Genomic DNA, 26830 nt, shown 5'->3' with positions numbered 1-26830 from the left:
TTGGCATAAAATCGTAAATATTCTTGAATTTAAAGCTTGGATTTTAACAAAATTAACAATTTTCGCAGCTTCATTCAAAAGGATTTTCTGGTTTTTCAAGGCTTGTTTTGGTTACTGAAGCTTCACGATAGATAGAGCAATGAGTAAATTTAGTTTCAGGTGTGATTTTCTTTGAGAAATAAAACCGAACTATTTTCCTGTTAAAGCTGAACTCCATCACTGCATACAACAATGCACTTGTTCAAAAGAATCTCATACTCAAATATAACTACTATCAACTGCAAATGAAACTTACTTTGAAAATTTCATTTGCAGTTGCTATTTCCTGAAGAGATTTACAAAATAAATACTATTCAACAATTCGTTTATCTCCTTCAAAACACGTGTAAAATAATACTGAATAGTTCGTTATATCATTACTTTCATTCAATTGCAATGGGAAATACTCACTGTGTTTTATTTTTTGAATAGGTGTCTCTTTTATGGAATTTGCCATTTCATGAATTCGTTGACTATTGTATCATTTGAATTAAGTTCATTAGGTGCTTTATTGTTGAATAATGTTAAAACGATGTCTTTAGCTGCTGTTAATACAGTCAAAAGTCGTTAATTCGGACACACATAATCCGGACCTCAAAGCTAAAATCTTTCTGCGCATGCGCCGCGTTGACGCATGCATATAGGCATTTTACGCGTGCGCGCAAGACATTTACGACTGCGCATATGCGTTTGCGCAAGCGCAGAATACGTTTTCGCGTGAGCGTTTAATGTATAACGAACGGTATAAGCTCTAATTATCTATTTCAGTTAATGTTGATGATTGCGTTGTTCCTTAATCTTCGAATTGGATCCGGCTTATTATTTTTTGCAGACTGTAAGAGCAATTTTATAAAAGTAAGCTTGAACTTTCGATTATGTCAAATAGAATTTCCGATGCTGGAGCTCCCAAAGGATCTAGAAAACGAAAGTATCTTTCGATGTCCATCAAACAAAAAAACGAATTCCTACAAAAAATGGATAAAGCCATATCCTTTGTTTATCTAACCGTTCGGAAATCTGTTTATCAATTTCTCGCTGCTCTCCGCGGGGTGGGGACGTCGCGGCACGCAATGAACTGGAAGTTGATCTGTCAGCACTATCCTCATCTTCAGGGCAGATGTTTTTATTTTATTCTGCTTATAATTCCTTACTAAATGTAGTATTTAATCTCGATGTACTCCGTCTTTGATATGATTTAAATCAAATTCCTCGTCATTATAAATATCACGAATAGAAATCAAATAGTTTTCTGGTTGCAATTTTCTAATTTCGGCTATGCGTAAGGTATGCTTTACGCATGCGCGCGTTGAAAGAAACGTTTAATAAAGTAAACAAATAAATATTAAGCTTCTTTTTTTGTAAATTTTGATACCCTTTAGATCATAATTGCTCATTATTTTATAAATTACGGTCTCATATTTTTAATTTTATAATTTCTGCATGCCATCTTACCAGATTTAAACTGATGATCTATAATCCGGAAAAATTGATAATCCGGAATCGCCGAAGTCCCAACGAGTCCGGATTAAAGACTTTTGACTGTATAAGGTTTTCTCCAATAGTGTGAGCCTGCCTGGTCTTGGCAATTCTTAGGCTTACTAGGTATAGCTTCCAAAGGTACAAAATGTTTCAGTGCTTGTGCACTATTTCTGAACTCCGATAATTTTCTTTAAAAATATTCTTCAGATTTATCCTTTAAATTGCCATGCTTGGATTCAAGATGTCTTGTAAGAAATGATAGTTTCATAATTTCGTTCAATAATATTTCACCACCAGCTACACAATGAGGTTGAGTGTCCATTTCATCTCCATTACAAGTAAACCCAAATGATAAATAACTTTCATAATATTTTCTATAAACAATTTTTCTTATCAATATTCTTAGTGCTAGTAGATTGTTATGGATTCATAATTTTTGAATCGTCACTTTTCTGTTTATTCAATCTTAGCCATTTTTCCATTTAGAAAATCTAGGTTTGTTTTACTACTTTTTTGACAAATATTTAAATGCACAATATACTAATGAGTTCTTCAAAAGCAAATGGCGATATTCTCAAATCACATAGAAAAGTAAGTAATACAGCAGCAAGAAGACAAAATACCTTCTGTTAGCGACAGGAAATCGATGAAAAAAATTATTTTAATTGAAAACAAAACAATATAAGCCTGTAAATTGTGGCGACATAAAGTGTAGACATACCAAATAAATTGATCAACTCTAAAAGAAATAATGAGATACTATTATCGTTTTATAGGAAATTATTTTTAATTCCTGTTTAAACACAACACCCATTTCTATTAGTTCCTTAAAAACATCATTGATAACAAATTTTGTTATGTCTTTGGCTAAAAGAATATTTGCGAAAATAAAAAGGGTTAATTTTACTAAAGTCTGCAAGCGGCTGTTGACTTTGAGCAAAGCTCAGATAGCATAAATTTACAGTGTTAGAGAAAAAACTTGAACAGATGTTATGGTATTTAAGTTTTGAATTTAATAGTTAAAAGTAGTTTGTTTCTTTGCTTACCACTTTTTTTCTTTTGCGTACCACCAGTTGAGAATTTCTGGTGTGGCGACTATGTAAACATGTGTTGTACTCGCCAACCGTGCACCGCTATCACTAACTGTAACCGAAGGTGATTTTCGGCGACACACAGTCACGTCTCGTCGTCGGTGCGGTTGGTCGCTCGTTTTCCTCCAACGTGATTGTCTATCGACTGTAGTAATTAAGTTTTAACATTGTGATGTAATTAAATGTTTTTGTTATCAAAAATTGGCTCTATCAAATGCGTCATCTTGATTACATAGCGCAGTTTACAACCGATTTTAGGCATGTAGAAGGCCCTCAAAATACAGTTACTGATGCTCTGTCCAGGATTGAAGAGGTTCAGTTGCCATCAACAACAGATTTCTCCGCCATTGCTGAATGCCAGAAACAGGACCCAGAATTGCAACATCTTTTGTCTGACAAGTCTTCTCATGGACTTAATTTAGTACCTATGCAGTTAGAACCAGATCTTTCACTGTACTGCGATGTGCAAGGTAATGTGGTGCGGCCATACATTCCACTGAAATTCCGGCATGGTATTTTTAGCAGCCTCCATAATTTATCCCATCCTGGCATCCGTGCTTCTCGCACGTTAATTCAACAGCGTTTTGTATGGCCTGGTATGCAGAAGGACATCGCTGCATAGGCGAGGTCATGTACAGACTGTCAAAAATCAAAAATTCACAGGCACACTCGAACTCCATGTCAACACTTTGAGTTATCATCTGCTCGCTTTAGCCACGTACATATCGATTTGGTTGGACCCTTACCCCCATCACTAGGTTATACATATCTTCTTATGTGTGTCGACAGATACACACGTTGGCCAGAGGCTATCCCTATTGTAGATAAGTCAGCCGACACTGTGGCAAAAACCTTTTTTTTTTTTCTGTATGGATTTCACGGTTTGGGGTACCCGAGTATGTTACAACGGACCAAGGACGGCAGTTCGAATCTCAATTATTTACTGCATTAACAAAATTCTTGGGAACTAAAAGGATCCATATATCACTGTACCACCCGAATTCCAATGGACTTGTTGAGAGGTTCCATCACTCTCTTAAACAGGCCATTAGATGCCATACTGCTATTCACTGGGTTGATGTCCTTCCTACTATGTTGTTAGGACTCAGAACGGCTATCAAAGAGGACCTGGGTTCTTCAAGTGCTGAAATGGTTTATGGTACCAATTTACGTTTACCGGGAGATTTTATAAATCTCACCAAAAACTCACCCAATGTCCAGCCCCATGCATTCCTCAAACAATTGCGTGAAAAACCATGGCTGCATTATACCCTAAGCCCACAAGCATCCATTCTTCAAGACCTGTGTTTGTTCCTAAAGAACTCGCTACATCCTCACATGTGTTCTTACGGTGTGATGCATCAAAAAAGTCCTTGGAGCCTACCTATACAGGCCCACACCTAGTTCTAAGTCGCACATCCAAGAACTATCGGATACTAATCGGCGACAAAGAGACAGTGGTGAGCCTTGATCGTCTCAAACCAGCCTTTATCTTAGCACCACAAACTGTCGAGACTGGTACATCAGTCCCACCTCCTTCGAAGGCACCTTCATCTATTGGGTCTACACCAACATCTACTACTACATCAGTTCCTGTGCCTGGATCTCAGAAAACAAGTGCTCCTCAGTATACACGTTCCGGACGTAGAGTCTGATTTAACCCTCGGTACCTTTAATTCGTTGCCACTGGAGGGGGAGTAGTGTGGCGACTCTGTAAACATGTGTTGTACTCGCCAACCGCGCGCCGTTATCACTAACTGTAACCGAAGGTGATTTTCGGCAACACACAGTCACGTCTCGTCGTGGGTGCGGTTGGTCGCTCGTTTTCCTCCAACGTGATTGTCTATCGACTGTAGTAATTAAGTTTTAATATTGTGATGTGATTAAATGTTTTTGTTATCAAAAATTGGCTCTTATGGCATGTTATGAATTCATCCTTAAAAGCACTGGCAAATTCCAATACGCGTAGTTTGTTGTTGCACACAGCCGCAACCACGTGCAACACCTGGTTCTATATTATCTTTTCCAAAGTCTTGGACAACTGAAACTCTGTGTTATAAAAATTGACAGTAGTGTAATTGTGTCTCTGATTTCATAACTCCAGAATTTCTGTGATATACTTTTTTTTTTTTCATTTCAATCTTAGCAACTTATAAACATGGCAGATGGAAATTTCACAAAATTAAAAGTTTATAAATGGGAATGCCACTAAAGTGATCATCAGATTTTTAGGATCAATACTATAATTTCAGGAAAAATCATTTGTAAACCATTCATTGTAATCCAATCATTTGTTTGTGATTCGAATTTATAATTCTTTATCTATTTACACTTTTGTTACTATATCTGTAATAAAAATTTTACTATGAAATTATCTGTTTAGCCCATCTCTTTATGTTCTTAAGGAAAAATTCAATGTAAGATAGGTTATTTTCAATATTGTTATTAAGTTTAGATATTCAGTTGTTTTTGTATAACATAAATAAAAAAGACAAAAAATGTGTACCATTATTTTTTTCTTATTATTCTGACTTAGCAGTAATTCATAATTTTATTTCAATTTTCATACAGTAATTGTCTTTTGCAGTTTTGTGAATTTTCATTTAATTATGTTTTTTTTTGGGGGGGGGCAGGAAAGGTTAGTTTTCTGTGAAACATAGAGAAAATACTAACAGAATATTTTTCATTTTTAGTTGCTGTGTTAGATTTTGAAGGAAAAAATATTAGTCATGAAATGTATCAATCACTAAAGAAGACTGTTGATAACAGTAATATCGATACTGCATATGGTGCTTTGTATACACTACTGAAGTGTGCATTAAGTTTGCCTGAATCATCTTTAAAGCAAGAGGTAAGGATTGAATCATTTTAGTTTAAATCATTTAATATTGAATTTACTATTATTTATCAATGATGCAATAAGTTTTTGTTATTATTGTCTTTGGTGCAAAAAATAATGCGCTCAAGTAAAAAGAAAAACAAGTACAAAAAACAAAACAATTTTTTTTTATTATTATTCTTTAACACTTTGTTACCTTGTGTGAAATTTAAAAAGTTGCAGAACATGCTAGTAAGTTTTTGAATTTATTGAATAAAATTATATTGTAAAAGAGAGGCAGTGAAACAAATCTGTTTTATGAATATATGAGAACAGAAGAAATTAAAGTATGTAGAGATGAATTAAAAACTGTGTAGGCTTCTTCTAGTTCAGATTTCTAGCCCCTATGTTAATAGAGGTAATATAAATAACAATGTTAAAATATACATATAGTTTAAGGATGAAAACAGTTTTGTTCTAAGCCACTCCAACTAACACTATTTGATTTATCCTTCAATCCTACTTGTAATGCCTTTTGCTTCTGCTTCTTGGTTTCACATCCCCAAAATACTAGTGAAAAGGCATTTGATTCATATGTTTTTGCTTTCTTTGAATACATTTAATAAATGCTCTTTTGCCAATGAATGTTTATTTTCAGTTTTATCAGTTATTATGTCTCAAATAGTGTCCATATATTTAGGTTCCATTTGTGAAACAATGTAGTTATATTTGGTATCTTCATTAAACTTTAATTTGTGCTTCTATATGATAAATCATACAGTACAAAGTCCCAGAATGATCTATAATCCAGACCTCATAGCCACAAACTTTTTTTTGTATGCTTTACGCATGCACGTAAAGAATGCACATACATTACACGCCCTATACTTCCACAGTCATAACACCTTGGTTCTGTACTCTTATTTGGTATAGCACATGCTTTATTTTGTGTGTTAGTACTTGAATAACCCTTATTCTTCGTATCTGGAACGCAGATTTTCTCATAAATTTTTAATCTCTCTTTGAATTCAGAAATAGTTTTACAGCCATACAAAATAATTTTGTTACTACTCTGATCCAGTATCCCATTAATTACATAATCAAGAATTGATGAATCATCAACAGAACCCCGACTGGCTATTTCATGCATGGCAATTAAATATTCGGAAAGGGATTCACCAGGTTTTAAGTGTCGTTTAAGTTAGGCATACTCTAAATGAAGTGCATTTTTTTTCTACTTAGCATGATATTACTTGCGTAATCAGAACAGCTTGGATTTCTCTAACCATTTCGAAATCTGTCCATCAATTTCACGCTGCTCTGCGGGGGGAGGGGACGTCGCGGCACGCAATGAACTGGAAGTTGATCTGTCAGCACTATCCTCATCTTCAGGGCAGATGTTTTTATTTTATTTGGCTTATAATTCCTTACTAAATGTAATATTTCATCTCGATGTACTCCATCTTTGATATGATTTAAATCAATTTCCTCGTCATCATAAATATCATGAATACACATCAAATAGTTTTCTGGTTCCAATTTTTCTAATTTTGACTATGCGTAATGTATGCTTTACACATGCGCGCATTGAAAGAAATGTTTAATGAAGGAAACAAATAAATGTTAAGCTTTTTTTTTTTTTTTTTTGTAAAATTTGATACTCTTTAGATCATAATTGCTCTTTATTTCATAAATTATGGTTTCATATTTTTAATTGTATAATTTCTGCTTGCCATCTCACCAGATTTAAATCGATTATCTATAATCCGAAAAAAAACCCTAATCCGGAATTGCCGAAGTCTGAACGAGTCCGGATTACGGACTTTGTACTGAATATGATAATTTCTGGCTATCTATCTCAAAAGAAGAAATTTTTACACTTATCTTCATAGTTTCCGAAGAATTAGCACCATTTGACTAGTTTTTGTCTTCTAGCCATTTACCATAATATTTACCCTTACTAACTCAGATCACCAATGAATGGAGTGGTTGCTACATAACAAAAATGTTATTTTTCTCTTTAAGAGTAACTTTTCACTACTATATTTTAAAGAAAATCACTTATTAATTTATAAGAAATAAATTTTTTTAAAACATTATTATTCTCATAATCTTTTTTACCATTGCCATTTTCAGTCTACATAAAGTTGTAGAAACAAAGATTATATGTCATTTGTAGAGGTTACATATTGTCTTAAATTGTTTAGCGGTTTTCATCACTCATCAAAAATGGCCCACAAATATCTTGAAACACCCATTTCTTTCTTCGAAACAATCACCATTGGCTTCAGTTACGTGTTTCCAATGAGATACAAGCTTATAAATGAACTTTTTGAAAAATCCTTTTTTTCTGGCATCCAAAAATAGCAAAGCAGCTTTTATGACATTATTGCATCTTCGGAATTGCTGTTTCAGCAGGTTGTTATCCATGGCCAAAAATAAGTAATAGTCAGATGGTGTGATGTCCAGGGAATATGGTGGCTGAGGCAGAACTCCTTGCCAAGTGTTTTGATTGCCTCTTTGATTGCTTTTGTCGATTGAGGTCTGGCATTATCCTGGAGGAAGAGAACTCTTCCATTGACCAGTGCTGGCTGCTTTCCATGAAGTGCCATTGAACATCTTTGCTGTTTTGATGAATAGACCTCAACTGTTATGGTTTGTCTTCTTTCTAAATATTCGTAGTGGAATATGGCAGCATTGGCCCACCAAACATACAGCATTATCTTCTTTTACTGAATGTCTGGTTTAGCAGCCAATTGAGACTGAACCAGAAATTGAACAATGATGTTTCCTCTTCTGTTTATCATACATGATCCATTTTTTATTACATGTCAAGATTTGGTCCAGGAATGAGGCTTTATTACTTCATGACAGCAAAGACATGCAGATGTTGAACTGTTGGAGCTTGTTCTTCTCGGATAGGACGTGAGGAACCCACTTGCTTAGTTTCCATGTCATCCCAAGGTTATGAAGATGTGATCGAATGGCTTTCATCCGATACTGCAAACCCATATGCAAGCTCCTGGCAGGTTTAATGGGGGATTTTACTTTATTTCCTCTTCCAGCTGGAGTTTGTTGAGATTGGATTGTGAACCAACACGAGGCTCATCATCAAGGCTCTTGTCTCTAGAAGAAAATCAGCTGAACTACTTTTGAGCAGTCTCTTCACTCACTGATATCTCTCCAAACACAGACCATAGTCTTTTAACGGCCGTTGCAGCTTTGTTTCCTAATTTATATTCATAAAGCAAAATAGGCCTCAAAATCTTCTTTTACTATGACATTTTCTTTGAAGATTGCTACAAAACCAATAGGGAAATATGCATTGAGTGTAAATATATGAAGTCATCAAAATCAGTTTGACCACACTAATGTTCCAAAAGTAACTTGTCTCAAAACCTGCATGAACTTTATTGGTTAACTGGTAAAATTAATTTTCATTTTATTACTAATGTGACATTTAGTATATGTAGATGAATGTTGTAGATGAATGTAGGATGTCCAGTAAATGTTGCGACAAACTTCTTGGGGAGCTAGGGCACATCATAAGGATTAATAGTTGCATAGGAACTTATGCCTGGAAATGTCAGGGGTAAGTGGTAGCAGAGGTAGAAGATCGACAAGGAAACAAGAGAGTGATTAATTTGAAACATTTATAGGACATGAATACAAATGGTGTACAACAGCTTGAATGTTACAACAGATGCTCAAAGTTTGCTCTATCAGACACCAAACATGCCCGACACCGATGAACCATTGATTGCCGGACATGTTCAAACACACTGGAAGTTTCTTTGATTGTAGCAGCTGCGTAGGCGAGTTTTGCCACAAGATCCATTTCAGACACAACAGGGTCATGATACATGACACTGTTGATGGCCCCCCCCCAAAATTCAAGGCTCGATAAATCCGGTCAGCTTGGTGGCCAGGGAACGAGTCCACCATGCCCAATCCATTGTTGCAGGAATGATCTGTTCAAATGGCTACGTACATCCAGTCCAAAATGAGCAGGCACTCCATCATGTTAGAATCGCTGTATTTGGTGGAACATCGTCAAGTAAGCCGGGAAGAACCTGCTCCAGAAAGATCAGATAATTCGCGGTATTCAACGTCGATGGTGAAAGGTAGGGCCCGACTAAGCAGTTGCCAACCAAACCTGCGCATACATTAACTTTGAAGTGTTGTTATGCTGCAAGGTGCCATACACTGTGGGGGGGGGAGTTTCTTGAGCTTACAAATACTGATTATAGTGATTGAATATGATATTCGTATTGAATGTGGCCTCATCTGTGAACAACACATAAGCTGTTAAATTAACATCATGGGCACTTTCTTGCAGAAAACCACAGGATGGTCATCGGGGAGCAGTAACTGAACTCTTTGGAGACAAAAGGCGTGGAAGTATTCAGCGTTCAAGACACGCTGGAGATTGATGCCAGACATCCTTAATTGAATGGCAATTAGCACATATGCTGGTCCTTGGATTACTCTACACCGTATCGTACATACTTTCTTCCCTATCGTTGCCTGCTCTCACATCTCCTGCCACTTCTTAATGACCCATAGTTGCACAAATTTTGATGCAAACGTGCAAACAAACTGTGGTGTGGTTGATGTCCATCGGGGAAGCCTTCTCGATAAATGCATGCAGCAGCTTGTCCATTACTCTCAGCTATTCCATACACTAAGTGCATGTCTCTAAGCTCTCCATTCATATAGTATTCCATGCTTTCCGTATCATGAGGCCAATACTTGTTTTCCACAAGCCCTCTCCTGTACAGCCCCCCCTGGTGGTGTACAGTGACATTTCTGGCCATGGGTTCCTATGTAATTTTTAATAGTTATAATGTGCCCTACCTCCCTCTGACGTTTGTTGCAACATTTACAGTACATCCTGTATATATACACTTTAGGTTTTTAAACTACTTTGTAATTTTACCCCCTTTTTCTTGCAGTTTGCCACTGTGTTTCAGGTATTTGGTTTTTACATACATTTATTCCAAATTGAATATGGGATGAGTTTTAAGTGCATTATTTTTATTTATTTTGAATTATATACCCTTATTTTGAGTTTTGCCTAAGGGCCCAGCCCACTAGCAGCCGAGTGGTGAAATTTCTGATCACTGGTAGTTTAGTCCGAGGTTTGAATACCACAAATAGGCTGGCTGCATGGCTGTTTTCTTGGTTTTCCCCATGTGTAATAGGCATATGAGCCAGTTTTCCTTTCGAAGTCCTCCCCCTAGGCTTTGCCATAATCAAGTAAACCAAACCAAAGCCTAAGGCCCCAAAATTTCTACCTACACTACTTAATGGTACAGTTCTTTCTTTCATTCTCTGTTCTTTCGGCGAAGTGGGAATGAATAAATTGTTAAACTGTGAATATTTATATTATTGATTTCATTGTTATTTTATTTTTCTTATGCCTGATAGTTTTATTTATTAATAATATGGCAAATTGAATTTCACATACTCAGTGCTAAGTAGTTTACTGTTTGGAGATTTGATGTATAGTTTGCTTGCTTCATTCAAGAATGGACAAATCATGTATAAAATTTGTGATGAAACTAAGTAAACTAATGTACAGTTAACTCCCAATTTATCAGAGTAATATAGGGCAGGATATGCATGGTTATCTCAAAGTCATGGTTAATCCAAAGCTAGTAAAAAGGAGTTGAGATAAATATAATATATAAAAAGAATAATGCTACAAAGCTATTTACCTGTACAGTTTTTTTTAAGAAACTGTGGTTTAATGAAGTTTCAAATCAACTTTATCAACAAACAAAAATTACAGTTCAGTAAAGCAAAAACCTTATTGCAGTGACAGTTCAAAATCATGTAAAAAAGTCAGTCCTAACTTTCTGTTCCTTTGGCGAGTTGGCCTTTTTTTTTTTTTTATTTTTTTTTTTTAAGATCAATGATCTTATCTTACCTAGTGACATATTATCAGTCAGCAGACTATCTTATTGCCCTTCCAAGCACACCTGAAGGCATTTGACATCATAAAGTGCAGATCCATGCATGACCATGCATATCTTGCCTAGTGTCATATTAGCAGTCAGCAGTGCCCCTCCAAGCAGTCCAGAAGACACTCGATGTCATAAAATGCAGCTCCATGCATGACCATGCATGGTCATCAGCAGATAGCTCCCTGCCTCAACCCTCTCCCATTCACTGTCTCTTGATACTACTTCTATCTTGCATGACTAACAATTTGCTCATCTGTGTGGCTTTTGAATGAGGGCAAGTTGCAATCATATTCTAGCCATTCAGAAACGTTTTCTTTGTCCACATATTCACCACCAAGCACACTGTTTGCAATCTGAGTAAGATAAACTAGTGATACTTCTATTTCTCTGAAAATCTAAAAAACTTTGAGGTTCTTCCAAGTCTGCAAGAATTTGCATCCAGAATTGAAAATTTAATTAGAAAAGTTTTAAGATCATTATCTTCCTCGATAAGTTCACATAACATGGCAGAATGGTAGTTTCATTTGAGCAGCGCAATGACACACTAGACCATTGGCTATATTAGGACTGTCATGTTAGGTGGCAAATTGGTTGCTTCCATGCTTAAAAAGACTCGTTTTTTTTTTTTTTTTTTTCCCCTTTCCAATGACAACCAGTTTCAGTTTGTGGTTCCTGCTGTGAACGCATGTCATTATTGTCATATGAGACATACTGATCTTGTGACCAGAAGCATTCATTTCTTTTTTAGATTTAAGATCTTTGTTGGCAAGCATTTCCAAAATAACTGTGATTCAACAATATTTTATATTTACTGGGAAAGCAAATTTTCAATCTCAAGTTTTTAAAATCGCGGCAAAAGTCTTTTGCTGAATTTAAAAAGTTCACCATGCACTTTGAGTTCTCGAATACCATGGCACTGTTTCAAACAAACGCTTAAGCCATCCTGATGATGCATAAAATTCACCCTCTAATCCTAATTGCTGAAAGAAATATGTAGCTTTTTTCTGCACAAATCAGTCCCATTTATTGGGTTTCCCTGTTCTCACTGTTGACTAAACCACTCCAGCATGGCTTTATCAAAACCCTCATAGGTTGATTTTTCATTGTTTTCCTTTCCTGCATTCCCACAGTAGAATCAGATGCATACACAAACTGCTTAAGTTGATTCATTTTCTTTAACAAATCAAGTGCAGTCTGCTTGCCAGCTCTGTACTGTAAAGACACTGTGAAATCAGTGTCTTTCCATTCTGTACTTTACCTATTATTCCAAGTTTCTGATGAATGGAAAGAACAACAACCTTCCATTTCTTTTCTGACATTTGGCAAGCAATACTGATTAAGGTAACTCACAACCACTTGCCAATGGAAAAGCAAAATAAGCTTCTGCTTGAAGTGTCCGAGCGAGTTCTAAAAATAGCAATTTCTGTTTCAGCAAAAGTAAGAAAAATATTTGCCAAACAGAACTTCTTCAATTACTGTATCTCCAAATTAAGAGTGCATCTGTTATCAGCCCTAAGGAGGGAAACAGGACACAGGAAGTGATTCATAACTGCAGTCAGGTTGTTCAAATGTGTTGGAAAGGGGAAAGGCAGAAGGAGGGAATAAGCCTGAAAAGTTGTCAACTTAAGTTTCCATATGATCATCTGCTTTCTCTCTCACACACACACTAGCGTGTCTGCTGATGATTCTTGCAATAGTACTTTTTCCAACAGAGGGCATTTTTTTTAACAGGGCTGAGGTTAAGCTGTAACCCAATTAATCTCTAGTTTCAAGTTAGCTTGTAAACTGTGTCTTCAATATTGTTTTTGACATAATATATTGTGTGTGCTAATTCATGATCAAGATTGATAACGTGCAAGTATTATTTAAAGCCTAACTAATACACATATCCGTTCTTTTATATAAATTGTTTTATATTTATTCAAATTTCTGTACGCTGTTCTAAGTTGAGGGAAGAATTTTTCACATTCATTTATTTTATTATTTTACAGTTTTAAAATAAAGCTTCTAACCACCTTTAATCTTGTTTAGCTTTTGAGAGCAGCTTTTTGAATTTGTTGAAGGGGGGGGGGAGAATGGCTATTATAATACATTGATGATAACAAATGAAAGAAAAGCTGAGAAAGCATTCTGTGGATCAACTGTAGAATTAAATGTTGTATAAACTGTTAAATATGTAATTTAATGGTTGCATGTAGATATTTTGATTTTATGAGTAAGTTCATGTAAAAATTTTACATGCCACTGAAAAAAGAAGGATTGTTAAAAGGATAAAATTTACTTAAAGTATATTTGTATTTCATTAATGAAAACTTATATATTCATTTCATAAATATGCTTAACAAACAGTATGTACTAAAGTGCAATTTATAATTTGCTCCCTTTTTTTTAAGGTTTTTAGAGATGATCTTCGTGAGCTTAAGTAAGTATATTGTTGAATATTTTATGATGCATGATTCACATTGTTATTTATTTTTATGTTTAACTTTGCACTTATCCAGAAATTATGTTTGATTAACTGGAAAAAAAGGAAAATAGCTTCTAAGATAATAAGATTGGTTTCTAAAAATATGTGCGTAAAATTTTTAATTACCATATTTCCTCGCTTATTCCTTCCTAGTTAGTGCTGAATTCTGAAAATTTAAAAATTATTGGTTTAATTTTCCCCCTTCCTCTGTTGCAGTGTTTCTGAACCAGGGTTCTGTGAAACATTGCTACGAGGAAAAGAAAAAAAAAATTCCTGATTTGGTATTGTACTTGTGTAACTTTGGTGGGGGGAAATGGGTGTGACTGGGACAAGAATCTAGCTAATGATAATTGAAAAGCTGCCTTTGGCTGTTTGGCTATGTTCAGTTAGAACTCATCAGACGTCAAGGGGGAGGGAGTTGTGTTAATTTCTTTATTACTTGCGTTACCAATTCAGTTTTTTTAAAAATAATATTTTTGTAATGAAAGGGGATTAATTTATTCTTTTTTACAGTTTTACAGTTTTTGTTAAACTGTATGTTGGCATTGCAAGGCTATGCCTGTAATATGAGTCTAACCAAGCATAGTCAAACAGCAAAAGGCCAGCTGTTCAGTTGACACCAACTAGAATCTAGTGTGACTGTGTATCCACTAGTGATGCAAGAAGTATAGCATCACGTGATTAGTTAAACAGACTGCTAGTGTTTATGTTATTTTACTATTATTTTTACTATTATTCTGTTAGTACTTTATTCGGTTTTGTTTCTCATTTTGCAATTCTTCTATAGCTTTTAATGATTAAAATGTAGGGTTAGTCTATATTTTAGGGTTACCCTTGAATTATCGCCAAGTTGCTGTTTCATTTATGGTAACCTGAGTATTTTAATGTTATGGAAACCCTATTATGGCATGATTGGTTGCTTGATTGTGGTGAATTTGACTGATGGGAAAATATTTGTAAGGGCTTATTTACATGTTAGATTTTGGTTAGGAAGTACGATGCTTATTTTATGCTTTACACCATAAAATGGCTGTATGTGATAAGATTAATTTGAAGTTTCTGTACGATTGGAACGAAAGGGACAAAAAGCATTAATTGACTGGTGTGTAAATCAAGGTTTACTTAGTAGTCATTATAAGTATCCTGTTGGTCTGGAGGAAATACGTATGGTCAAACATAAAGATTGTTCAGATGGCTTTGAATAGGTTTGTCACAAGAAGGGTTCGTGCAAGAAATGCCACTGACAGTCCAGTACTCCAGAGGATATTTTTGACTCCTGTTTTTGTGAATTTATGTCACGATGGCAGTATACAGATTCTAGTTCAGATAATTTTAAAAAAGTTTTTGGATGCTATTAAGGAATTTTGTGTGCCACAGACTGAAAACACAGAATTTTCTAAATAAGGTAAGTCGATATTTCCTTTTTGTAGTGCGTAGATGAGGCAACATGTATTTCCTTTTTTATATTATTTCATTGTTTGATTTAAATTGCAGTTTATTGAGATAACATATTTTTTTGTTTTACTGCATTATGTTTTGGATGCCATTTTACTGGGGAGGGTGTTGGATGTAAACAGGAATGACGCCAATAAATCGCCAATATTCGTCAAGGGGTACTCTGAAATATATTTTTAACAAATGTGGCAATATTTGAAGACAAACAATCCAGATAATTCTGAAGAGACTAGTGATGAAGATTTAGAATCTGATTAAAAATTTCAAAAGACAGAAGTGCAAGAAAGGTAACTCATAAATAACCTTCATTTTAATGAAAGTTATTTATGAGTTGGCTTTACATGGACTAACAATCCAGAATGTCCTCTTTCATTATGTTTCGTTGTGGTAAAAAAACTGTCAAATACAGCAAGGCTCCAACAAAACTGAATATACATTTTATGGCAAATCATATTAAAATGAAAAATAAAACTGTTGATTACTTTAAAATCCTCAAAATAATCAGAATACAGATTTTATAAACACATTCATAGTTAGTGAAAGGGCTCAGAAAGCAACTTGTTTGGTGGCAAAGCCTGTTGCATAGAAAAGGAAAAGTCACACAGTCAGTGAGAATCTGATAATGCCCACGTGTAAAATTATAGTGGGTAAAATGTTGGGAGAAGATGCAGAAAGAGAAATTTAAAACGTTCCACTTTCAAACAATACAGTAAGTCAAGGAATCAATGATATGTCACATAATGTTGAAGGGGTTTTGTGTGATAAACTGAAAAATGACAATTTTTCAATTCATGTGGATGAGTCAACAGATTTAAACAACAAATGTTATGTTCTAGCATTTGTAAGATATGTTAATAAGGGAGAAATTCAAGAAAATTTCCTTTGCTGTATATCTGATATTTTATCTACATATCTGAGGGGAAACATTTTTCTTGGAAGAACTGTATTGGCATTTTTAGGGATGGTGCTGTTTCCATGTTTGGTTCTATAAAAAGAGGCTTTCTTACTGATGTAAAAAAAATGCTAATGTTGTTTCCACACTTTGTTTTATTCATAGAGAAGTGCTGATATTAAATTATCTTGATAATGAACTCCAAAAGGTATTCAGTTATGTTATAATGCAGCTTCATTAAACAAAAGCTACTTCACTTTAGCATTTTTAAAAAGCTTTGTGATAACATGGATAAAGAGCACACAAATCTGCTGTTATACACTGAAATCTGGCAGTTAAAGGAGGCAGAGTTTTTAATAGAATTTTTTGAGCTAAAGGAAGAAATGCATGCACATTTTCAACAAAACAATGAACAAAATTTTATTAAATGCTTTAAGGATCAAATGTGGGTGCTGATGCTAGCTTATTTAGCAGGTATTTTTCATCACTTGAATCAACTGAAGAAGTTACTGCAAGGTGGAGGAGAAATATATTAACCCAACTTTTGCATGATTAGTTTAATGTTAACATACTAAAAGAAGTGTAATATGAGTTTAAAGTTTTTAACTTTTCCTCTCTCCTGGAAATCTCCTGGGACAATATGTCCCATTGCATTGTCAACTGGGACTATGTGTCCCAATCGTCTAGGATATTGTGATAATAACCTTACATTGCACGTGAATAAATAATAAAGTTAAATGAAATGTACCAAATATTTTATTCTTACAGTACAAGTTAAGTATGATATGGCATAAAACAGTCTTCACAAAGTGCAACCTGACACATTTGACAAATAGGCCAGGTTTCTTTAGTCTTATATTTGTTCCCTAATTCTTTAAAAACACTGAAAGCGTAAAATTTTAGGGGGGTTATTTACTCAATAGGGAATGAAATCTTATCCCTGGCACATATGTGTCCATTAGGACCAAAAAGGTTAACTTCAAGTGACAAGATTTTTTGATTTAAAAGAAGATTAAACATATGGAAAGATCATGTTACGGAAGCAAGTCTTGATATGTTTGAATTTACTGCTGAGACTAAAAAGTGAAGATAGATACCTACAATTTGAGTGTTATTGCATCCCACGTAGAGAAGCTGTTGAAGAAAACTGTTCATTATTTTCCATTGCTATCAACAGAACTATGTGATGGGGTGAGGAATCCATTTTCTCCCACTTCTGTTCATCCTCAGAACTTAACTTTGAAAGAACTTCATGACTTAAAAATCAGATGGTTCATTGAAAATCAGATTCAGTGAAATGGTTTTGGGACAATTCTGGATTACTGTTGAAAATGAATGTCCAAACAATTCACAAAATATAAATTAATATATTGCTGCAGTTTTCAACATCGTACATATGTCAACAAGCTTTTTCTTGTTCTATAAGTATTAAGAGTATGGATAGAAATTGTCTCATTTCTGTGGAAGATGAAATTCGCATATGTATTTTAAAAATCAAAACTAGAATTCAACATATAGTTTCCAGAAAACAGGCACAGATTTCACATTCATATTTGTTATAAATTGTTATACTAAAGAAATTAATTATTTATCTATACCTAATTATATTTAGAATTATTGCAATTGCAAGAAATTGCATTAATTTGTTTGCTTTGAAACGAACGACTAAAATAATTGTCATTCTTAGTTTCCATTAATGATTGTAAATAAAAATAACCATGAAAAAGTATTGTTACATGGATGGTCACAAGTGTTCCACAAGAGTGAAAAGGTTGAGAATTGGTTGGCTATGCAATATGTTTTTCTTCTCCAAGGGTAATTCTATTGGTAAATTGTATTTATTCTTTTGATTATTTTTATTAGGTGTATTCAATTTGCATTTGCATTTTTTGTATTACCATTTCATCCATTTTCTTTTCTTTTGCATTTATTATTTGAAACATAGTTTATGCATGATCTTCACTAGCTAGCCAAATGTGGGAGGTGTTCTCACAATTAAGAAACTTTTCCAAAACTTGATTTCACCTTTTTTCTACTATTTATATTTCAGCTCATTATAGACTGTTGATATGTTTGATCTTTCGAATTCCAGGTGTTTTGTTTGCCCCCTCCTCCTTTGTTCCTCTGGTACCCATTCTGGGAACTTTGATAAGACTTACTCATATAAGGGGCCCCTAGAGTTTTACAGGGTAACTGAACCAGAACACATTCTGTCCAATTTATTTACAATCAGTTATTGGCTCAGTATCCATCAGATATTGTAATGCTAATATTACTATGTATTCAATTTGGAATGTAGCTTTTCCTTAAAGGAATAATACAGTCAGAAGTCTTTAATCCAGACGTCCATAATCCGGACCTCAACTTTCTGCGCATGCGTAAATGCATAATGTGTTTACACATTATGCACATAATACCGTTTACGCATAATACCTTTACGCATGCACATATACGTTTATGCATGCGCATAATACGTTTACACATATGCGTTTAATGTACAAGGGACGGTATAAGCTAAGCTAAAATTATCTAATTATCTATTTTAGTTAATGTTTCAGATTGCTTTGTTCCTTAATCTTCGAATTGGATCTGCCTATTATTTTTTTACAGACTGTTAGAGCAATTTTATAAAAGTAAGCTTGAACTTTCGATTATGTCAAAATGAATTTCCAATTCTGGAGCTGCCAAAGGATGTACAAAGCGAAAGCATGTTTCGATGTCCATCAAACAAAAAGTGGAATTGCTGCAAAAAATGGATAAAGGCATATCCTTTGTTTCTCTAACCATTCCGAAATCTGTTTATCAATTTTGCGCGCGGGGGGGGGACGTCGCAGCGCGCAATGAACTGGAAGATCTGTCAGCACTATCGTTATCTTCAGGGCAGATGTTTTTATTTTATTCGGCTTATAATTCCTTACTAAATGTAGTATTTCATCTCGATCTACTCCGCCTTTGATATGATTTAAATCAAATTCCTCGTCATTATAAATATCACAAATACACATCAAATAGTTTTCTGGTTGCAATTTTCTAATTTCGAATATGCGTAATGTATGCTTTATGCATGCGCGCATTGAAAGAAATATTTAATAAAATAAACAAATAAATATTAAGCTTTTTTTTTTTTTTTTGGTAAATTTTGATACCCTTTAAATCATAATTGCTTTTTATTTCATAAATTACGGTTTCATATTTTTAATTTTATAATTTCTGCATGCCATCTTACCAGATTTAAATTGATGATCTATAATTTGGAATCGCCGAAGTCCCGTCGAGTCCGGATTAAAGACTTTTGAATTGGATTACTCAGTTATGGCAAAGCATACGAGGGCTATCTGCCTAAAGGGAGGGATGCCTTCGTGGAGGACTTTCTAAAGGGAACTGGGTCGTATACACGTTACACATGGGGAAAACCACGAAAACGCCCATGTAGCCAGCCCGTTCGCGGGATTCGAACCTCGGATTGAACTACTAGTGTTCAGTGTCTTTACCGCTCGGCCACTGGTGGGCTTAAAGACTTTGGACTGTACTAGTAGTTTACCCATGACTACTTTCATTTGTTGTGTTCTTACCATAGCTGTATTCTTCAAAAATTAAATTATTTGCATAAATTTCTCCTCTCGGTTTTCAGATGATAAAATTAGTGAAAACAGAAGAAAAATATGCGAAGAAATGTGGTATTCTTAAATAATGAAATATGTATGTAATATATATATATATGTATATATATAGCCTAAAAAATTTTGAAATTAACTATGTTATAATTATTTGTTTTTACCTTTATGTAAAAAAAAAAAAAAAAAAAAAAAAAAATCCTCATTTTAAAGTTTAAACTTTTGAACATCAAGCATTTGTGTTTCACTTCATGCTTAACTTTTATCAGTGCCAGTTTCCAGTATAGAAATTATAGTTTCCATTTAAAGCATGTGGGGACCGATCCTCAGATGAGTTCTTATACCTCCTTCCTTTGTATTTCAACCGTTTAATACATATCATTGCTGCAATAATAATACATATTTGTAATTGTATGAATCTTTCTAGTTTTATTTAATTTATACACATCATAGTACTTTATAATATTAATATATGATAGTTATGTTATATAGGACTAAAAATTTTAATACAGTAAAAGACCAAATATCTGCTAACCTAAGATCTGTGCAGCCTTTCTTATGTTAATAGTGAAATGTTGATGATTTGGTGACATGTTTATCATTAGGTATGAAAGGAAGCTACCATATTCTATTGATTATTACATTTATAACTGTCATTAAGTAATCATCTTGCCCAAAGTTTCAGAACATATCCTTCACTGAAGATGCTTCCTTTATTGGAACAGCAGGGAAAATATGCACAAGTGAGCGAAAAGTATAGTAAAGTGTATCTTATATCATAAATAGAGCAGCACATTGTGAATTGAATATATTTTTATCCAAAGGTGTTTTCACATGAAATTTTGACAAAGAAACAGATTAATTTTAGGATTTAGCAATTGCAAGAAGACAAATTCTTTCAGGAAAGAAATTATCCACTGTGAAAAACTATTTAAATAATCTTGGTAATATTTTTGAACAGGTATACATCTTGAATGTATCATTAAATTTACTTTCATTATTTCGTGTTGACATTAATGGTTAGGAACGACTGCTGTCCTTTTATCAGAAAAGCACTGGAATTTCTTTTATTACTACTAGAACCAGGGCTTAATGTTTTTAGTACTATCTTCTGCTGTATTAAATCTAAATACAGAAAACTTAGCATGTCATATGCATTGTGCAAGATATAACCTGAAAGTTATCTGCTTTTATTTTTTACTTAATAACAGTGCAATAGTTGATAGAGTAGTGCCCAGTAATACACAAGTAAAAGGGTAATGCATTCCAAGGCCTATCTCAGTTACTGGAAAATACAAATTATTCTAAAATATCCAAAGTGTTAAGAAAACATGGCTACAGGATTCCTTAATATTGTTCTTAGCTATTATTCCAATTACAGAGTTTATCAAAGTAAGGTAGAGAATTTTATAAAAATGTTTCAGCACTATGGGTGAGAGGCTTCTGTGAATATGAAGTCTATATTCACTTTCTATATAACCCAATAAAGCAAAAAAGACCAATTATAAGATATGTCATCATGCTTCAATTAACATACTTTCATGTGAAGAATTCATGGAGATAATTCTAGAACAAGTTTATTGGTTTAGATTCTTTTCATTGTCCCCTATTCTCAAAGATGTAAGATACCCCTTTGAGATTTAGAGCACAATTGCTTAGTCATTTCTTTTAGCAATTATGACTCCATATTAAGCAAAATAGCACTTGCTGTTAAATTTGCAGCTGGACCCTGAAAATATTAATTATGCATAAATGCAAATTTTTTAGACCCAAAGTTATAAAACCTTGCAAATTTAACCTGTTAAAACATAATGTCTATTTAATTAACTCTAATTTTTGCTGTATGATACATTATAGATAGCTGTGCAAATGACAAATGAAGAAAACATAGAGTGTATATGTAGTAAAACTACCCAGTCCCTATTTCATATTTCTGTAAGGTAAACTTTTCTGTGGTCCCTAATGCTGGTCATTTTTAGCACTTTATAGTGCAGTCAAAGCAAATACACAAACATTATAGTGTAGCAACTTACCTCCTGAAAAAAGAAAGAAGAGTCATTCTTGAGTTAAATGTGGTTTTTCTATTTGATTAGGAAAACCTTTTAATGTATTTCATTTGGTGATCAGTATCCATTTATTATCCTTAGTTATAATTCTGATGTAAAATTTGACATATCTTTGCCTGCTAGTAATAAATTGGATATGAAGATAATTTATATAAAACAGTAATTTCTCTGTAAAAATTAGCACTCTGTCCCACTGCTGCATTATAACTCATGAAAAAGAAACTGTGCAATTAAATGCTTCAGTATTTTTTAAAAAATTCATATTAATTCTTAAGTTGAAATTATTATCACATATAAGTATGGGTATGTAAAATAATGTTAGATGTCTGAATGTCTGATGTAATTTGAATAATTTATTACTTTAGATCTATGGTAGTTGGTACAGTACAAAGTCCAAAATCCAGACTTGTCAGGACTTCGGCGATTCCGGATTTAGATCATCAATTAAAATCTAGTAAGATGGCATGTAGAAATTATAAAATTAAAAACATGAAATCATGATTTATGAAATAATGAAGTATTTATGATTTAAAGGGTATCCAAATTTACACACACACACACAAAAAGATAAATATGTATTTGTTTACCTTATTAAACATTTCTTTCAATGAAAGTTGTTTAAGTAGCTTCGGTTTTTTTTTTCTTTTTTTTTTTTTTTTTTTTTTTCGTGCTAATACTTTCTCTTTAATTCTGTAGATAGACTTAATCTCATGTTTAGTTACATGGTTGAAGTCCTGTAACTGTTTCAAGAATTCCGACTAACTTGTCAATAAAAATTTTCTCATTTTCAGTAATTTCTCTATCACTTTTTTCACTATCGGTAGCGGTATTTTCTGCATCTAGAACGATACTACAGATTTCGCCATTCATTAATTGATTGATGACTGAGAAGCATTGTCATCACAATGAAAAACTTGTTTTATATCATCTTCATTAGTTACTGCTTCTCTCCACATTTCTTTAAAAAATCCGTTAATTTTAAAATTTCACTTTGTGTTGTGATATCCGAAAACCTTTAAAATTAGCAGCTATCATCATCAAATTTAGCTACCTTCACTGTACATATTTTGCAATGCATCATGAGCATGGCGACTAACGACAAGTTGTTCCTTTAAATTTTATCTTGCTTCTATCCCGTGCTGAGACAATTAAGCCTGAATTGTGTTAGTTTAGTTATTTATTATACTTATGTCTATTTCTTGCACATGCTTAAGGCTTATCAGAGTTCTGAATAGATAAATTCCCACACGTACTTAAGCCTTATTGAGAGCTGGTGCTAGATATCTTCCTGCCTGATGCAGTCTCTGTGGGTCCTTAATTCTGTGACTCAATGCAGCCATACAAGCTCTGGCGCTTATTCTGGGTTTATATAAATAACAAATCGGTTATTCTTAATTCAAATAGCTATAAATGTAATCTTTGGGTTTATGAGTATCATCAACAAAATCTATTTCTAGCATATGGAAAGAAATTTTTGGTAAATTTTTCGCATTTAACATAAATCTGTAATCATAGCCAAGCGTAATGTCAATATAAAAGGTTACCATACTCCTTTATTATTCAATTACTAACATAAAAAGTTGTTTAGGTATCACTACATGAGTCATTACTCAAGTTGTCATGTTTTGATAAACATGCAGTGATGAAAGGAAAGTATAATAAATAATGATTCGCCAGGGTGGCATCAGATCAACGACGTATCTATGTGGAATGTTTCGGTTTAAGATGTGTGCCAAGCAGATACGCAGCAATGGAGACAAATTACTGGCTGTACAAATTTATGCTAAAATGATTGTTTCTTCAATAACAATGTATTTTATTTAGTGCTGAAGTGAAATTAAGAATCAGGACTCTCCAGATGTTTTATTATGCTGCAGGGGGGGAATCAAATGTGCATGCGTACAGCCTACAAGAAAAACGTTGATCGTTTTGAGGTCTGGATTTTAGATCATTCCAGATAATGGACGTCCGGATTTCGGACTTTGTACTGTATTGTATTACCCTATTTTTCAGTTTGTTTGAAGTAAATTGTTTATTTTTGTTAGTTACCTCACATTCTGCCTGTTATATTTTCATAATTTTTAAGATGAAATACTCATGAGAAATTTTTTATTCATAGAATTCCTGAAGATTATATTGATGATCTAGCAAGTGTAGTTTATGGGCCAAGGTATAATTTTGTTTTAATAATTTTTTTTCACTAGAAGCATTTGATGAATGACCTAGAAATAACCATTTAACTTCTGAAACTGTTTCAAAGTGCATTTCAAAGTGTATCCACTGTACAATAAAACATCCACAGTTCCTTCTCTATTCAAATAAAAATAGTACATTGTTGGAAAAAATTAAGGTAATAAACTATATGCAGTTTGAATGATGTTGTAGCTAACATGAAATGTGCACCAGATATTTGCCATGTCTGATACTATCTTCAAAATGTAGAATTGCCTATTTCTGCACAAAATAAATTTTAATAAGAACAGAGGTTATGTGATACAAACAACTGCAATTGTTGTACATTTAAAAGATATGTAAAAAAAATAAGGTGTGCGGCCAGCACTGACCAAAATACAAGCTTTATAGTGATTTTCCATGTTGAGTATTAAATTGTCCGAGAGTTTCTGTAGAAAGAAAGTGTATTTGCAAAGAATAGTGCCTTGAAGCACCAGGCTGCAGTAATACAAGTCAGGCTGCAGTAATGCAAGTCAGCATATCTGACATATTTTGTCAGATTTAAATCTGGACAATATGCAGCCATTTCATCTGCTGTAGGATAATGTTGCAGCATAGTGGGATGGGCATTTTTTTACCATTAGAATTAAGTTATTATCTGTTGCATCCCTGAACAATTTGACACAAGTATTTTGAATCTCATCTCTGTATATATTTCAGCATTCACAGTTGCACTGGTCAAAATGTGTGGCTAGGGCCATTCGAAATCTTGCCCATCCATACTGTGATTCAAGCATCATTGTAACTGTGCTTTTTGCAAATGATTTTCAAGCTTATTGTGTGTGTTTTGTTTTTTTTTTTTTTTTTCAGATTGTAACATGTCTATAATCACTTTCCAAACAAAAATGAGACCGGAAACTTGGCTCTAGTCTATACTCCAAACATGATCTCTGTACCATTGCACTCGAATGCATTTCATAATCTGAGTTAGTGAAACACAAACCGTGGATCCTTGCGTACAGCCTGTCATTCATTGTATAGCTGGATAGTTGAGTTCCTGTACCTGTAGCAGCTTTTGCAAGTTGGGACCGATATCAGTAGTCTATTTCTTTTAGCAATCATTGCAGTTCTGAGCAGTGGTGTGCCAACTGTGGACTGGAGCATTTCTGGACTAGTCCCCTAACATTTTAGGCATTAAAAATTTAATATCTATTTTTGCATAACATTCAGAAGTATTAAAAAGTAACATTGTATTACCTTTTTTCAAAAGGCCCACCTTTTAAATGCTGTCAGACTTTTGCACAAGTCAGATGCTCATCGGCTCTTAAGTGTACAATGTTACTTTTTAATACTTCTGAATGTTATGCAAAAATAGATATTAAATTTTTAATGCCTAAAATGTTAGGGGACTAGTCCAGAAATGCTCCAGTCCACAGTTGGCACACCACTGAGCCGATGAGATGTTTTAATTATATGCAAAATCGAAAGTAATATGTTTTGCTGGCCTTCTATTCCTTTTGAGATAAAAATGTTTTTATTTATTTTTTGTGATATCTATCAAGATAAAAAAGAATGATTTGTTATGACATTCCTTTCACTGTTGATTTCCCTGCTTGATCCAATTTCCATAAAATTATCAAAGTATATTATGCATTATTATACTCATTATTATTCAAAATACAGTAAACTCTACTGTAATAACCAGCTCTCTAAGATGACCACATCTGAGAGTTGCCCGTATTTCTGAGAATATAAACACCAGTATTGAACTTCACATCTTTATATGGGTTATATTAGCAAATTATCACAACTTGTAATTTTGGAAATAATCATGAACCAGTAGAAACAAAGTTATCTGAAAAAGCATGATCATCTAATTGGGTAATCATTCTTTTGGTCAGAAAGCATGTAATGAGGAATGCATTGTAAGAGTACCTGTGCAGCACAAACTTCACAAAAACCTTTCTTGTGCTCAGTTCTTCAATTAAAATTACATAACTTTTTCTTGATGAATTTGTAATTAATTACTTAACACCTAATCATTTGTTGGATTATATCACATTCATTCTATTAATATTCATGTCTTCTTTTTGGCCATCTGCTTCTGGGATTGTCTGTCATATTGTTGCATGTGTACTGGTTCATAATAGATTGAATGCACACAAATTTGATGATAGCTTGATGAAATTTATTTTACCCAAAGAAACACTTCATAATCTGGGAACTTTCCACAAAAATAGTTATACAACTCTTCACAGCAGCGCGGAGTACAATCAGTAGTTCAAACTACTAAGAATGTTAACCACAATGCAATGCAAAGCTTATCTAAAGAGTGGAGATAACTGAGTATTCCAAACTCATGCTGAACTAACAACTACAACTGTGAAACTGATGTTCTCCTTGGTCTTATATAGTTTTCTCGTGGCTGCCATAAGATTTCTAGTACTTTGTGCTTCTCGAAATTACTGGAAGGCATATGAGAGCTGGATATGGTTACAGTTGCATAATTAGAGTAATTACAGTTATTCAGTACCCATTAGAGTTATACAGGGACCAAACCAAAATGCCACGAAGTTTGTCTACAACAGTTAGTTGACAAAACCATCGCCAACTTGGCAATATCTTGCCAATTTAGCGAGTTAGCCATGTACTTAGTATAAGATTTTGCCCTAGTATTCTTATTTTCCAGCAGAGCATCATCTTTTTATATCTTCATGTTACATTATACATTAACACCAAGTTTGGGACCATTCGTTACCTGGCTGCTT

At 33.8% G+C, this 26830-nt stretch overlaps 1 protein-coding gene across 1 annotated transcript in view; it reads left to right on the top strand.

Annotated features, from left to right (window-relative positions):
- Positions 1-26830, top strand: part of LSm-4 (COMM domain containing 5 Like Sm protein 4) — a 50652-nt gene that overhangs the window by 17124 nt on the left and 6698 nt on the right. Inside the window, exons 2-4 of the mRNA XM_035357655.2 lie at positions 5303-5460; positions 13790-13818; positions 24010-24060. Coding sequence (XP_035213546.1) covers positions 5303-5460; positions 13790-13818; positions 24010-24060 — 238 coding nt within the window. The remainder of the gene's footprint in view (positions 1-5302; positions 5461-13789; positions 13819-24009; positions 24061-26830) is intronic.

Source organism: Stegodyphus dumicola, chromosome X2, assembly GCF_044657685.1.
Source record: "Stegodyphus dumicola isolate Sdum_Otavi_A_Nest chromosome X2, ASM4465768v1".
Lineage (NCBI taxonomy): Eukaryota > Metazoa > Arthropoda > Arachnida > Araneae > Eresidae > Stegodyphus > Stegodyphus dumicola.
The sequence above is the reverse complement of the archived record's forward strand: the minus strand, read 5'-3'. Positions and strand labels throughout refer to the sequence as shown.